General features: G+C 42.8%; 1 protein-coding gene across 16 annotated transcripts in view; it reads right to left on the bottom strand.

The window, feature by feature from the left end:
• Positions 1 to 12,919, bottom strand: part of EPHA5 (EPH receptor A5) — a 365,570-nt gene extending 352,651 nt beyond the window's left edge. For 7 of the 16 annotated variants that reach the window (XM_059722185.1, XM_059722192.1, XM_059722195.1 and 4 more), the window contains exon 1: positions 12,487 to 12,917. In XM_059722185.1, the coding sequence (XP_059578168.1) occupies positions 12,487 to 12,634 (148 nt within the window). In that variant the 5' untranslated portion in view covers positions 12,635 to 12,917. Of the gene's footprint in view, positions 1 to 12,486 lie in introns of all 16 variants that reach the window. The other 9 variants (XM_059722189.1, XM_059722186.1, XM_059722187.1 and 6 more) reach the window with 3 other exon arrangements.
• Positions 12,920 to 13,991: the final 1,072 nt, after the last annotated feature.

The following is a 13,991-nucleotide window of genomic DNA, read 5'->3' as shown; positions in this document are numbered from 1 at the left end:
ATATTCACATGCTTAAAAAAAAAGTATGTGGTTAAACAGTGTGTTTCATTGAAGCCTGCACCTGGCAGCAATGAGCCCTTACAGAAGACATACCAGGGGTAACAACAGCAACTCAAGTCACAGAGTTTTACACTGAACTATCATAGAGAACCCTTTTGGGGATGACACTCTTCCATCATTTTTCATGCCTCCACCCAGCCGAACATACATTCTTCAAGTCCAAATCTATTTTGATGGAATCTAGACCAACAGTAGTTAATTCCCCAAATTTTCTTTCCAGTAACCAACATTTTATCCTCTCATAGTCCTGAAATAGATGCAAGTCTTCCAACAACGATGTATGTCAATATCATTGTATGAATTAGTCAGAAAGACTTCAGCATGCAGCAAGTTGCTGTTCTCTCATCCTATTGCTCTGAGCCTAAGGCAAGGGTCATATCTACAAAGCAAATAATCAATAACAAATTGAGTGGCATGAAACCAAAGATATCTCACCATCCTTCCTTCTTGTTGGAGTTCACAGCACTACCAAGACATTTCTACCACAGTGGGCCCTTCATCATTACCAGTCAAACATTTTCTTTTGCATAAATCTTTATCAGTTTTATTATATGACTGCTGCTTTTAATTTTCTTGCTGCTTTCCCTGTTGTGCTATTTTTTCAAAGTTGTAACTCCGAAGTGCTCCTGATAGTAAGTAGCAATAAAAAATAATCCAGAAAATCAAAAACAAATGAAAAAGTAACCCTCCTACTGAAAAAAGAAACCAAAGCCATCACAAAACAGATGTTTCATGTTAATTATTTGCACAAAGACCAAAACAAGAGAAAAATTTAAGAAATATCCATTCATATGCCATTAGAGACCAATGCCAGAAAAATGTAAATTATGGAGCATACCTATTATTTATAGCCAGTTAGAAGAAAACACACACAATTTAATGAACCCACAACTTAATATTAGCTATAGTTTTATATTATATTATGTTGGCTCAATTCTGCTATAGATTATGATTTCCTTTCAAGTGACTGCCAAGACACTAGAGTCTATATCAGATTAATAGATTTTAAGGCCAAAAGGGAAGAGTTATGGTCATAACACAGGCCATAGAATTTCACCCAGTAATTTCTATAAGACTGTCACTTCTGTTTGAGTGTATTGCTCAAGATGAGTGGGACATTGGCCATTTGGTCAAAAAGCCTTCTAGGCCAAAGGTTACTTTAGAGAGAACACAATACTGATTGTGGAATGAAATTGGAAGTCTCAATTCTGTGACTAGGTCTATCACTTGGTATACAGACACACTGAAGCAAATATGGAGTGCTCTAGATAGTGGCACTCACCTTAAAGGATCCATTTTCAACAGCACGGACATTAGTCAGTTCTTCCTGTGACACATTTAGGCAGTGCCTAGAAGTAGAGCTAGCCAGGAGATTATTTCCCCCTCCAATGACAAATTTGGACAACATTCAAAATTTCTCCTAATTTTTCTTTCGATTTTTCATCAAAAAGGAAGCATAATGATTGAACAAAAAAGAAAACAAATAATTTCAAGTTTTTGGCAAGTCCCCTGCCACTTCCCTCCTATTTTTATTTGCAACGCAGATATTTTTCCCACTAAAATATCCATTAAATTTAAAAGGCATTATTCACTGGAGAAAGAGATATAGTTTTTTTTTGTTTACCCAGCTCTATCTTTGAGTTTCAGTGGGGATTATAAACTATACCAAGAGTACAAAAGATCTTGGAACTTGCACTGGCACTAGCCTTCAGGGAAAGCTTCTAATGCTGATGCAGTTCTGTCACTGCTAATGATAGAAACACTATTAAATACAAGAGGATTTTCAGAGAAAGCTTAAGTGAAACAGTGGTAGAAATGTCAGCAGCTCCTTTGAACCCTATGTGCACTGGTGGTCTCACTATACCTTCTACTGACGAAGATGCATTGGTACTGCGCTAGCAGATTTCCCCAGCATGGGCAAGGCTGTGAGGCTACATACTTTCCCAGTTCATGGACATCACTGGGAGCTCCACAGATTGAGAGGGCACATGGACACATGCATTTGATCCTGGATACGTTTACTCATGAGTAAACTACTTGCAAGTAAATGCTCCCAGGCAGGCATCTATACATGCAGAGAAGTGAGAGCAGATTGGCTGCTAATGGCAGCAAACTGCTCCTGTTTCCTGGGGTCCTGCAACGGGCCCCTGCCACCACAAGGGGGAACTCTAGGCTTTCCCTGGGTGCTAGCCCAAGGGCTGGCAAGGAGCACCAGGCCAGGAGACAGCTGTCTCCTAGCCAAGGATGGGACTTTACACCCTGACCCCAGGGGCTGCCTGCTGCAAGCGTGGTGACCATGTCCCTCTTCCATGGCAGCAGGGAGCTCCCGGTCCTAATCAGAGGCAGGGGACTTGGAAAGAGCTGCAGGGTGGGGCAGGTCCCATCCCCCTGCCCCAATCTTCTGGTGGGGCAGATAGCAGCTAGCTCCTTGCTAGCTGCCCCACCAACAGAACAGGGCAGGGGGCTGGAACCTACCCCTAACCAGAACAGTTCCCACCCTGACCCTGGATGCAGGCAGTGGCTAGGGAGCCTGGGAAGCTGGATGGAAAAAAATTTGGGGAATTTCTTCCCTGCTTAGCTCTGCCAATGCGGAGCTGGGTGGGGAACAAATTCTCTAGTTTGTTCCCCATCCTGCTCCGCACTAGACAAAGGTATCCCAGCACCGGCCCACAACCACAGAGCTGGTGCTGGGAGATAAGGAACTCCCAGCCCCTGCTCCCCACCGCAAACTTGGAGCAGGGTCTTGGAGCTCCCTGCTCCTGAGGCAGGGGGATATAGTCCCCACCCAGGCTCCAGTGGTGAATCCCAACCCAGCAGGAGACAACTCCTGGAGGCAGGGAGCAATCTCCCACTGCCTGGTGGATGGCTGACCAGGAGTACATCTGCTCCCAGTCACGCATCTACATGAGTGCTACTGCACTATTACTAATCGAAAGTAAATTTGTTATTTGCATTTGCAGGTAGCAAATTTACTTGCAATTAGCGATGTTTACTGCGTACTATGCATGTGCACATGCTTACTGCACAGTAAACTACACTAATGCACAGTTAAGCATCTCATGTAGATGCACCAGGAGCTATATACAATTTTTAGGCCCTAAACCAAGACACCACAGCTATTCAGGACTGACTTAGAACTTCCTCAAATCTCACTGAAGTCAATGGAATTTAACCAGATACAAAAACTCCAGTGCTTTCTTAAATAAAAGACTGGGTGATTGAAGGAGAAAATCTAACTTGTGCTTTTAAAAGTGCCTGTCGTACCATGGGAAAAGAAGACTTCTGTTTAAAACTGGGTCCATGAAATGTCCTTTATAGGCATTTTTTTTCCTCCACAGAATGTGCATATCAAACTATGTTATGCATTCCATTAAAACTCAACAAAAATTAAAACAGACATGTCGCAGATGTAACTATAGCTGTCAGATTACCCAACAACTCTCAGTTAGAGAAGATTCACAAGGTTTTCAGCTGTCTGTCCTACCCTCCAACAACAAAGCTTTCCAATCCACAATAATGACCATTTTGCTGCTTTTGAATTCATTCAAGTAGAAAAAAGTAACTGACATTATGTTTGGATGGCTCTTGGAAACAAAGAACATTTAGGATGATCTATTGGCTTTTCTGATGTTTGACAGCATCTATGTTTTTGTGAGGTTGATGGTAGAAAATCATCATAAAAATATTGCTCTCCTGCTACCTTATGAAAATACAATATTAGCAAGAAATCAAGTCAAGGGGAAAAACATAATGATAGTGCAGACATAAACTGCTAGATTACAGGAAATTGACAATGTGTAAAGAAAGACATGATATCTGCAAATAATTTCATTCATTCTGCATGTGCAAACTGGAAGAAAATTGATCGTTATATTGCTAGACAAATTTTCATGTAGGAGTGCTGTGAATTGTGTAAATATTGCTGGTGAAATATTGATTTTCTTCCAAGAGTTACTCTAAGCCCCATGAAGTATCCTGCTTGCATTTATGGTTAAACATGGATAGAAGAGACTCCTTCTCCCCAGCCCCCAGCTTCTCAGGGGCCTACTAATAGAGTCCCTCAATCAGCCAGACAGAAGTTACAGAATAATATGTGGCACCTTCCAGAAGTTTAAGCAGGTGGGGCAACTGCTCTGGGTGCTAACTTTGGGAGGGAACCACTTTGCTGACTTTGGGGGCAGAGGGAAAGGGATGGAAAAACATCAGCTGTCTCCACAGCCACATAATCACCCCAGCAGCTAGAAGTTACTGCTACCCCAATGCATCCCACTATCCTGGGAACTTGGCTTTTTTTCTTATGCCATTTTCCTCAACAAGAAACTAGGAACATGTTGACTGTTGTCATCCCAGTGTCTGCTGGTGGCTTGGAAGCAATGAACATAGGAACAAGCTCTGATCCCATTTGGGGGACTGCCAGACTTTAGTTTGTTTCTTTGGCCCAAAGCCTGAACTGATATCTGTTAACTTGGTCTGCATGGAGTTTTTGGACACTGTGAAGGTACAACAGATAGTGACAGAGAATCAGGACTGTACATAGTTTGCAAATGGAAGCACCAGTATGGGAAGAATAACTGAGTGCATCCTCCTAGTTCTGAAAAAAAAGTCAACTTAAGGAGGAGTGGGGAGAAGCAGTAGCATACCTAGGGTGGGGCAAGTGGGATACAGCCCCAGGCACCAATTATAAGCTTTTTGCCATGATAGTAGAAGCCCTATGTTGCCCCTCCCCTACTACAGAAGTTGGGCCGGCCAGCACCGCACCGAGTAGAGTATTTGCGGAGTGGGGACCAAGTGGAGTCAACAAAATGGTGGGCACCCACCTCTGCCCCCATGGGGGTCTTTGCAATTTGAAAGACATCGTTTTAATTTCAAACTTTCTAAAATGTTTCATTTAAAATAAAATCAAAATAAATTTTGAAATGATGCATTTGTTTTAAACTAAAAAAGCTAAACATTTCCTTCTCAGTGCTTCAAGACTGGCCACTTCAAACTGCGGGGTATTAAAAAAAAAAAAAAACACACATCAGAAGTTCAGCAAATTGGTTTCCATTGGCAAAATGTTCCACAGTCCCCAAGTCAACCTACATTTCACAGGTAGGGAATTAATCTGCCAGTGAAGAAAACAATGTGGTGTTTCCTGCCCTACTAAAGATTAGTTTTGATACCTCAGAAAACACTTTTGGCTAAATTCTCAAAAGGATTTAAGGACCTAAAGCAGGATTTAGAAGGAATTTTGGTGCCTAAATTGAAAACCCCAATCCTGAAAATCCCTATGCAGCTACTGCCTAACCTAGGGAATTCCTAAATTCCATATGAGTCAACTTTTGAGGTTCAAAATTCCCTAGTCTCCAAACAATTTTTCTGCTACACATTTGCAAAAATGCCTGAGTCTTATCAGAGCTGAACAGCTCAGCTCAGCTCACAGTTCATGCCTAAGCTGTGAACAAGTTGCATCTTTGTCTTCGGAATGAGGGACTCATTCTCAGAACCCACTGTCCAATTCTGAATCCTTACAACACATAAGGGGCTGGGGATGACGATGATGACAATGTGGACAATGACTATCTAAACCTCTCCTGCTGAAGTTCCATTTTATGAAATATTTGAATTTTCAAAGAGCCAGAGAGGGGGAGAGTACAAGCACTGAGATCTGGGCATTCATGTGCAAAGGGATAGGCATGGTTTCTTGCTCACCTTAGGCACTTTATTCAGTGACAGTTCCATGCAGAATACAAACGGTTCTCGGACAACAGGGATCAGAACTCAAAGTTCTCCCCTCCCAGGGCAGTGTTTTCACTGTGCTACAGAGTTGTCTCTCCTGCTCTCTTTCTAACCAAATGCAACTTTATGGTCCTGTATGCAAGGCTTCAACAGTAGGTGTGGAAAGTACATGTACACATCCACATACATAGACACATACATGTGATGTTAGCCCTTTGTCTCTGTGCCTGTTTCTTCATCTGTAAAAGGAGGATAGCCGCATACCCCTACTGCTAATATTTCTGCAAAAATAAAGGTGTTAGAGATTTGGAGGTGCTCAGATACAGAAAATAAAGTGCTAGGTTAAAAAACAATAGTGAGGGCAAACAAGGACTACTAAGCTGAGGAAGACCTAAAGAGACTAGACACCGTGGCTATTACTCAAGGCTCCTTGCAATACTGTTTGTGAAATGTACTAGAGAACCAATCACTTTCATTTCTGCAAGGCCTGTCATGTGAATGCTCAGCTGGTCACACAAAGAGAAGGGCAGAGTGAGGACAAGCATGATGCCAGCTCCCATCTCCCAGCTATGCTCCAAGGGACATTTGCACGTTCCCCTTAAATATGCTTTTATATTCAAATGTGGCTTTTCCATGTAAAATTTCAATGAACCCAACTAACCTTTGCAGGGAGGGGGAGAATGTGTCTATTGTACAAAAACTGGACGGGAAATTAACAAAGCATGAAACATCATTACGAAAACTGAGCTTTTCAATTTAAAAAAAATGTGTGTAATATAGTTGGCCCTGAATGAAATATTAATGGATTAGTGAAGTTCTCTTAAAGTTCTCCTATGACAGACTCAGCTCCTGTCCTTACTGATGCCAGGATCAAGTCCTAGCTGAAAATAAGAAAGCTGCACTCATGATAGCAAGTTAGTTTAAAATATTTATTTTTGAAGATGGCTCTAGTATATGCACAGGAAAGTCTGTCAAGGCTTGTGATTTCTTTGTTTACCTGTTATTGATTGCCAAGGTGAAGCACTGATTGAAGAGGTGCTGCCTGTAGCACTCTTGCCATGACAAGCAGCACTGCAGTACAGTTAAAAAATGCTCAAAACTCAAATCTTTTAAAAGAAAGCTTCCCATCTCTTTCATTTACTCCAAGGTACAGTTCCATTTTTGTAAGGCACTTAAACAAGTGTTTAAGGCCATCCCTAATCAACAGAGTACCTGAACATGTAGTCTGATGTTAAACAAGTGCTGAAGTACCTTGCAGAATAAGAATGGACTGCTGAATTGAGGTTTATGAATTTAATCTATACGCAGAGTTGCCCCAGTTCAACTAAAAGCCTGAATTAAAAATAAAGATTATGGGCAAATGATCAACTTACAGTGTAATGAAAGAAGGCAGGGAATAACCCCACATCAGCGACTCATTATTAGCTGCCTGCATGCACTTCTCTTACCCAGTGGTAAGTGAAAACTAAGCCGTGGTACTTTGGCTCGCTTTTCAAGGCTAAAGTATAGTGATTTAGCTTTCACTAACCATGAGGTAAAAGTGGACATGGAAGCCATTACCACAAGCTAGCTGACATAGTACTGCCAGTCTCCTTTTAACTCACTTTATTTTTTCCAGTTGTTCATGCCCTCATTTAGCTAAACTGGTGCAAGCCCCTATGTGACCATTCTTCTTTCTGTGTGTGTTATTCATTTCTGTGCGTGTTATTAAATAAGAATGGTTTGTTTCAATTCTGTTTAAGTTAATTAGCAGAACACTTAAACTAAATCAAGCTAAGCTACTCTTCAATCAAAGCAAGAAAGTGCCCCCTCAGGCTTTACACCAGTTTAACTAAACCAGTGTAATTAAACTGGTACAAGTTTGTGTGTGGCCAGGGCCCTCTTTGGATGGTAATCTCTGCAGAAGTCAATACATGCATACAGCAATAAATGAAAAGGAAATCCGGATGCAAATATCATGAACTTTGGGTGGGGGAGGAATAGTTTCAATTAAAAAAGATCAGATACATTGATTTCTACGCGCCTGATTCTCCTCCTACTCAAGGCCCAAACATACAATGTAACCCAACAGTATGCACCCCTGCACCTTTGGATACCTATTAAACTTATTACAATCTTTCCTCAGGACTGCTATACAAATGCATAGCAGAATCAGGAATTTAGACAGAAAAGACTTAAAGTCAGTCACTGAAGTTACACTACTGTAAAACTGGTGTGCGAGGGGAATGAGACATCAAATGGCATAAAATAAACTACTCTGAGTTTTTCTGGACCATTTTTCAAGTGTTATTCTCTCTTTTCACATTATAAAGTTTTGTTTTTTAATGCATCTTGTAAGCAAACAAAATATAATCGCTGAAACACTGCCTTGTATGGACTGAACTTTATTTTTTTGCATCACAGAAATGAACTTGAAGGCATGGCGTTGAATAGTATATTATGGTTTAAAAACCATTACATAAAGGTAGGGAGGACTGACAGCCAACAATGCAAACTGTACTGTTTCCCATTAGAATAACTGTCAATTTAAACAACTGTAACGCGATTTGCACATACTGACTTTATACATCAAATTAAGGTGTCAATGTTTCATTATAAGCTGGTTTACCTATCTGCAGATATTTAGAACCATTTTAAATATGTCCCTTAAGATACAGCTGGATTCAGATGCAATCCTGTAGTCAGCTGTTTTTACCATATTTTATATTTTTTTCAAAGTATAGGTGTGACATTTGTCATAGGTTGTCACCTTTTTAAAAAAAGCCTATAGGGTTTCAAATGCTTTTTAAATATTAAAAGCAAATAAAAAAGCCTCAATACGATGTTAAATTAAAACTGGCATTTGATTCATTCTAAGAATTGGATATTTGCTCTGAGCATTTTAAAAACAAAGCGATAAAATTGACTGACCTATGTTGAAGGACCAGACCCTAAAAGCTCCCTTTTATGTAAGCGGTCCTTATTCACATCAATAGTTCTGCAACAGTCAATTTGAAGTCAAATGAATTACTGGTATGAATTGGCAGGATTGGGTCCATTTATTGATACACAGGAAAGCAAAGAACTGTTTCAAACCGTCAAATAAAGAGAAAATAAATATATGTTAAAAGCTTAGACAAAATTCAATGCATCTGTTCACTTATTTTTGCATCATACTTTAAAATACTGCCAACTTGCACGTTTCCAATTTAGAACATTATTAAGTGAAAGAGCTGCACTGAACATGTGATATATGAAGCTGAGACTGTAATGGCCATGTAATACTATTTTAAAATATTATCCAATCGATTGGAATATCTTCAAAGATAGATATGCAAAATGTATTCAGATTTTTTTTAAGTATATTTACATAATATGTTCTGAACAGATTAAAGAGGAAAGGCAATTATCTAATTGGTTAGGTATATATGCACTGATAACATACCTAAATATATTTTCTCCCATTGCAGTGGAACAATGAAAATTATGCCACTCCATCAAAAAAATACATATTCTCTCCAGACTTTGGAATAGCTAGAACCTTTCCAGTCTCTGGGGTGAACAATCTGCATTTTATAACTTTAATCTAATTCTGCCTGTTTCCACCTCTGTCCCATTAATAAATAAAATGCATAAAATTAAACTATAAAATGAATAAATAAAATTGAGTTAGATAAATCCCTTAAACTTTAGTTAATTAGAAAGGAGAAAAGACGGGCATTTCTAGGCCTATTCTTCTGTTCTTAAGTTGCTGAAATAAATGTAACATGGGTTAAGAAGAGTCTGCTTTAATACTGAACTGTCTACCTTTGTCTAAGTGACACTGTCATTATTTCCATGAAGTGTGTTCCTTTTTCAGTTGTTTAACAGTCCACTTAGCAGTTGTTATAGTGCTGTCTTGTCAGCAGTTATTTCTGCTGAGACTCTCTAAATTAAAATATACTTGATATTTAATGGTAATTATGCAAGTAAGTTGTTTTGGACATTTTATTGAAAGCAATCAGAAAATGTAATGTACACAATTATTTAAAAAATAAGCTAGCATGACACTTTTTAAGGTCATCTAAATTATTTCCAAGTGAGACCTGCAAAATAATCCAAATTTACTGAAAGTGAAAAACAAATCATGCTGAGGTTTGTTTTTTTCTGTAAAGAAAAAAAAAATCTCCTTTCATTATAAACTTAACATAAATCATTTATAAAAGGCACTTCCCAAAATCTGAATCTTCGTGACAAATAATTTTACATGGGGATTTTAAAACAAAGGACATGAAAAAAATAATCTTGTATGCCAGTGCTGTCCCTAATGCCTTCGGCAGGTCAGAAGTTACTGCCAAGTAAAAGAAGAAACACAGCCACACACACGTGAATCTTATCTAGGCTCATATACTGTGCCCATCACCATGGTATCTGCAGACATGTGCCCACTTCAGAATTAAGCAGCTTCCAGTAAAACATTAGCTGCTATTTTCCAGTCTTCAGTAACATATTTAAAACTAATTGATATCATTGTTCTTTTTGATGCAAGCAATAATAATGATACCCAAGTATGTTCACAGTCCATAAAAATAAAACATGCATAACAGTAACTGAAGGGAAGTAATTTCTCTAAGGATATGTCACAGGTAATGCTTTCAGTGTAATGTACTGCATCTGCAACAGTGGCCCTTGGCTATTTTCATTAGAGATGAATTTCTGAATACACATTCAGAAAATAATCTCAAAAATACAAATAATCTGATTCTAACTAGTGAATTTTGCAAAGTAATTCAAACAGCCTGTTTAAATGATTACTCAAATACAATACTGTCCTGAGCTCTCTTCCTTTGCTAAGTGTTATAAAGTAATGGAAGGCAGTGTGACTACAACTGAATTGGTTTTCTCCTTACAACAGAAATCACAGCCAAAAATGTTCATCCTGGATTTCTGAATTTAGGACCCTAAATCATATTTAGGCACTTTAAAACTGGCTAAGTGTTCAATAATGCTAAGCTCTGAAGCAGATCACATTAAGAACAATGGAAGTTTTTGGATACATAATACTTTTGAAAAATCTAGCCCTATACTAAATTTACAGAACTACCTTTAAGGTTCCAACAGTTTTAAATACTGCCTTATGTTTTAAAACGAAAAAAAAATTCCCTCGAGACTTTCTTCTCTATGGCTGTGCCAAATATGAATTCACAGTACATGATATGGATCTTGTAAGTCCTTGAATAACAATACCACTGTAGGGAAAAAAGTAGTTTTGTTAAAAAATCGCTGAGTGGTCGCTCGGGGGGCATGTGTCTCCCCTGACTCCTGAGGTACCAGTCGCCCATGCTCAGGAGCCAATCAAAAAACGTGCATATGCTTTTGCAAATAACTGTGGCTGCAACTTTCCCGCTCTGCCTTTGCAGGGATCTTTAGCTCTGCTAGAAATCCAGCAACAGCTGTTACATTTAGGAAGAATTTTCCCAGTAGGAGGGTAGTGAAGCACTGGAACAGGTTACCTAGAGAGGTGGTGGAAGCTCCATCCTTGGAGGTTTTTAAGACTCGGCTAGAGCAAGCTTTGGCTTGAATGATCTAGTTGGGGATGGTCCTGCTTTGAGCAGGGGGTTGGACTAGATGACCTCCTGAGGTCCCTTCCAACCCTAACTTTCTATGATTCTATAAGTGAAAATAAATTCTCAAAATTATTACCAGAATACAGACGCTATTAAGCTTATGCAACTGTATGGTAAAAAAGTATTTATTGTCCAACCTAATTTTTTCGACAGGACAAGAAAACTCAAAATAAAAACTGAAACTTTGTATTCACCAGTCTACACCCACTTAAGAAACCTTGAAATCAACTGAGCTTTGACAATTTCTACCAGCTGAGGATCTGGACTCTAGAATATGCTTTGAAAGCTGGGAGAAGCAAAAATGAACTTTTCAAAACCAAACTGTTGACAAGCGTCAATGACATATGGTATGACTTTAGCAACAGAGGTTCTAATGAATTAGGCTTGATTCACTGCAGGGTGAATCGTGTTCAAAGCAGAGCTGTTCAGCAGTAATTGGCCAAGAAACCATGCTGTGAAAAACACTTGTCAAATAATGCTTGTTTACAAATAAATCTCCAAACAGTAAAGAGTGGCTGTTATTCAATAAGTTCAGGTCCACCTCTAGCCCTCACAGAGCAGTGGCCTTTCAGGTTCAAATTCATGTTGCAGACACACACATTACACACACGCACCATCACACTCACACACATTACACACACGCACGCACCCACACATTACACACACATGCACCATCACACACGTGCATACACACCATCACATACACGCATCACACACACACATGCACACACCATCAAGCACGTGCACACACACCATTACACGCATACCCACACACGCACCATCGCACACACGTGCACATGCACCATTACACACCCCCACACACACCACTGCGCACGCACACACCATTACATGCACACCCATATGTACGCACCACACACGTTCACACGCACCATTACACCCCCGTGACACACGCCCCCGTGCATACGCCCCCACACCCCATCACACGCACGCACAGCCCGCGCAGCCCAGCGCTGCGGCTCCCCAGCTCCCCGCGCCGCCCTGCCCTGCCCTGCCCGGCGGGAGCAGCACCCGGGACAGCGCGGCAGGGCAGGGCAGGGCAGGGCAGGGCAGGAGGGTGCCGGGGACGGGGACCCGGGGCGGCAAGTTGCGGCGCCCGCCTCACCTTCATTGCCGGCGCTGGCCCCGCACAGCAGCGCCCCGCACAGCAGCAGGAGGCAGGTCCCGAGGGCGGCCGCGGTGCCGCAGCAGCAGCAGCAGCCGCGGCGGGGGCAGCTCCGGCCGCCCGCCCCCGCGCCCCGCGGCGCCCGCATGCTGCTCCTGCCCGCCGGCCGGCCGCGGCGCCTAGCGCATGGGCCCGCGCTCCGCCCGCGCCCCTCGCCTCAGCTGCGGGCACCGGCGCAGCAGCACACGCAGTGACAGCGGCGGGGCGGGCAGGGGAGGGAGCGAGAGAGAGACGGGCGGGCGGCGGAAGGAGGAGGTGAGAAAGGGTGTGGAGGGGGCAGGCTGCCGCTCGACCGCCGCTCCAGATCCCGCACGTGCTCAGCCCCGCCGGCGTGCACCTCCGCTCCGTGCCCGCGGAGCTGGAAGGATGCCCGAGTAACTCCCTGCCACACCGAGAGGAGGAGCGGCAGCAGCGCCCGCCTCACTTCTCCCTCCCTCCCTCCCTCTCTGCTCTCCACCGCCTTCCTGGCATTGCAGCGCGGCCGGGGGGGCTGGCCACCACGCGGGAAAAGCCCCTCCGCCCCGCCCCGCCCCCGTGGGAGAAGCGGGGAGAGAAATGGGCCTCTGCCCCCCAGCCCAACCTGGTTGCAGCCCCGTGGGTGCCTGTACCCCAAAGCTTGCAAAGAACAATTTCTCCAACGGCTTTATTCTAATCAAAGCTCACATCTACCCACAGATGTATTTCCCCAGCCTGGACACGGACATTGATTAGTGCCACTCTACAGGGCTGGTAGGCAGGGGGGTGTCCCAGTCCTGAAGCAGGGCTGCAGGGCATCTGATCCACCCACCGCCTCAGGCAGGAGCCTTCAAATCACCCAGCGCACTCCACAGAAAACTGCCCCAGCCCCACACACACCCCTGCCTGCCTGCTCTCAGACTGGCCTGGAGGGTGGGGCACTGGGCTGGCTGACACCCCCACATGTGAATCGTGTAGGACAGCTGTCCACAACCCTTTTTTGTACCAGGACCCATTTGTAAACAGCAATGGCCAGTCCTGACCCCTGCCTCCCAGAGCATGGGAAGCCCCCAAGCAGACCCCTGCAAGCTGCAGCTCTGCCAGCCTGCAGGGGAAAAGCCACTTTCCCCCCCACATTTTTCTCCTTTAAAGGAGAATCCATTTTTAAAGTGTGAGCAGGACTCTTTCACATATTCTTGCCACTCACACTTGGGTAGCCGCCCACAGGTTGAGAAATGCTGGTGTCAGGGCCAGAACCTGGGTATATAAACTAGGGGCTACTGTTTGGTCCCAGATAAGTGTCCCTTCAGGTGAACGAATGGAAAAGGAAACAGCCTCCTGGAGGGAAAGGTTGCCCAAATGCAACTGGGGTCTATAAACATCATCGGGAGGGTAGTTAGAGGTATAGTCCCCAGGACACAGGTGAATTGGGCTTGCTTCCCACAGCACTTTGGGAAAGTCAGGGGAGAGCTCCTGTGCCTGGGTTGGGA

This window comes from Alligator mississippiensis, chromosome 2, assembly GCF_030867095.1.
Source record: "Alligator mississippiensis isolate rAllMis1 chromosome 2, rAllMis1, whole genome shotgun sequence".
Classification (NCBI taxonomy): Eukaryota; Metazoa; Chordata; order Crocodylia; family Alligatoridae; genus Alligator; species Alligator mississippiensis.
The sequence above is the reverse complement of the archived record's forward strand: the minus strand, read 5'-3'. Positions and strand labels throughout refer to the sequence as shown.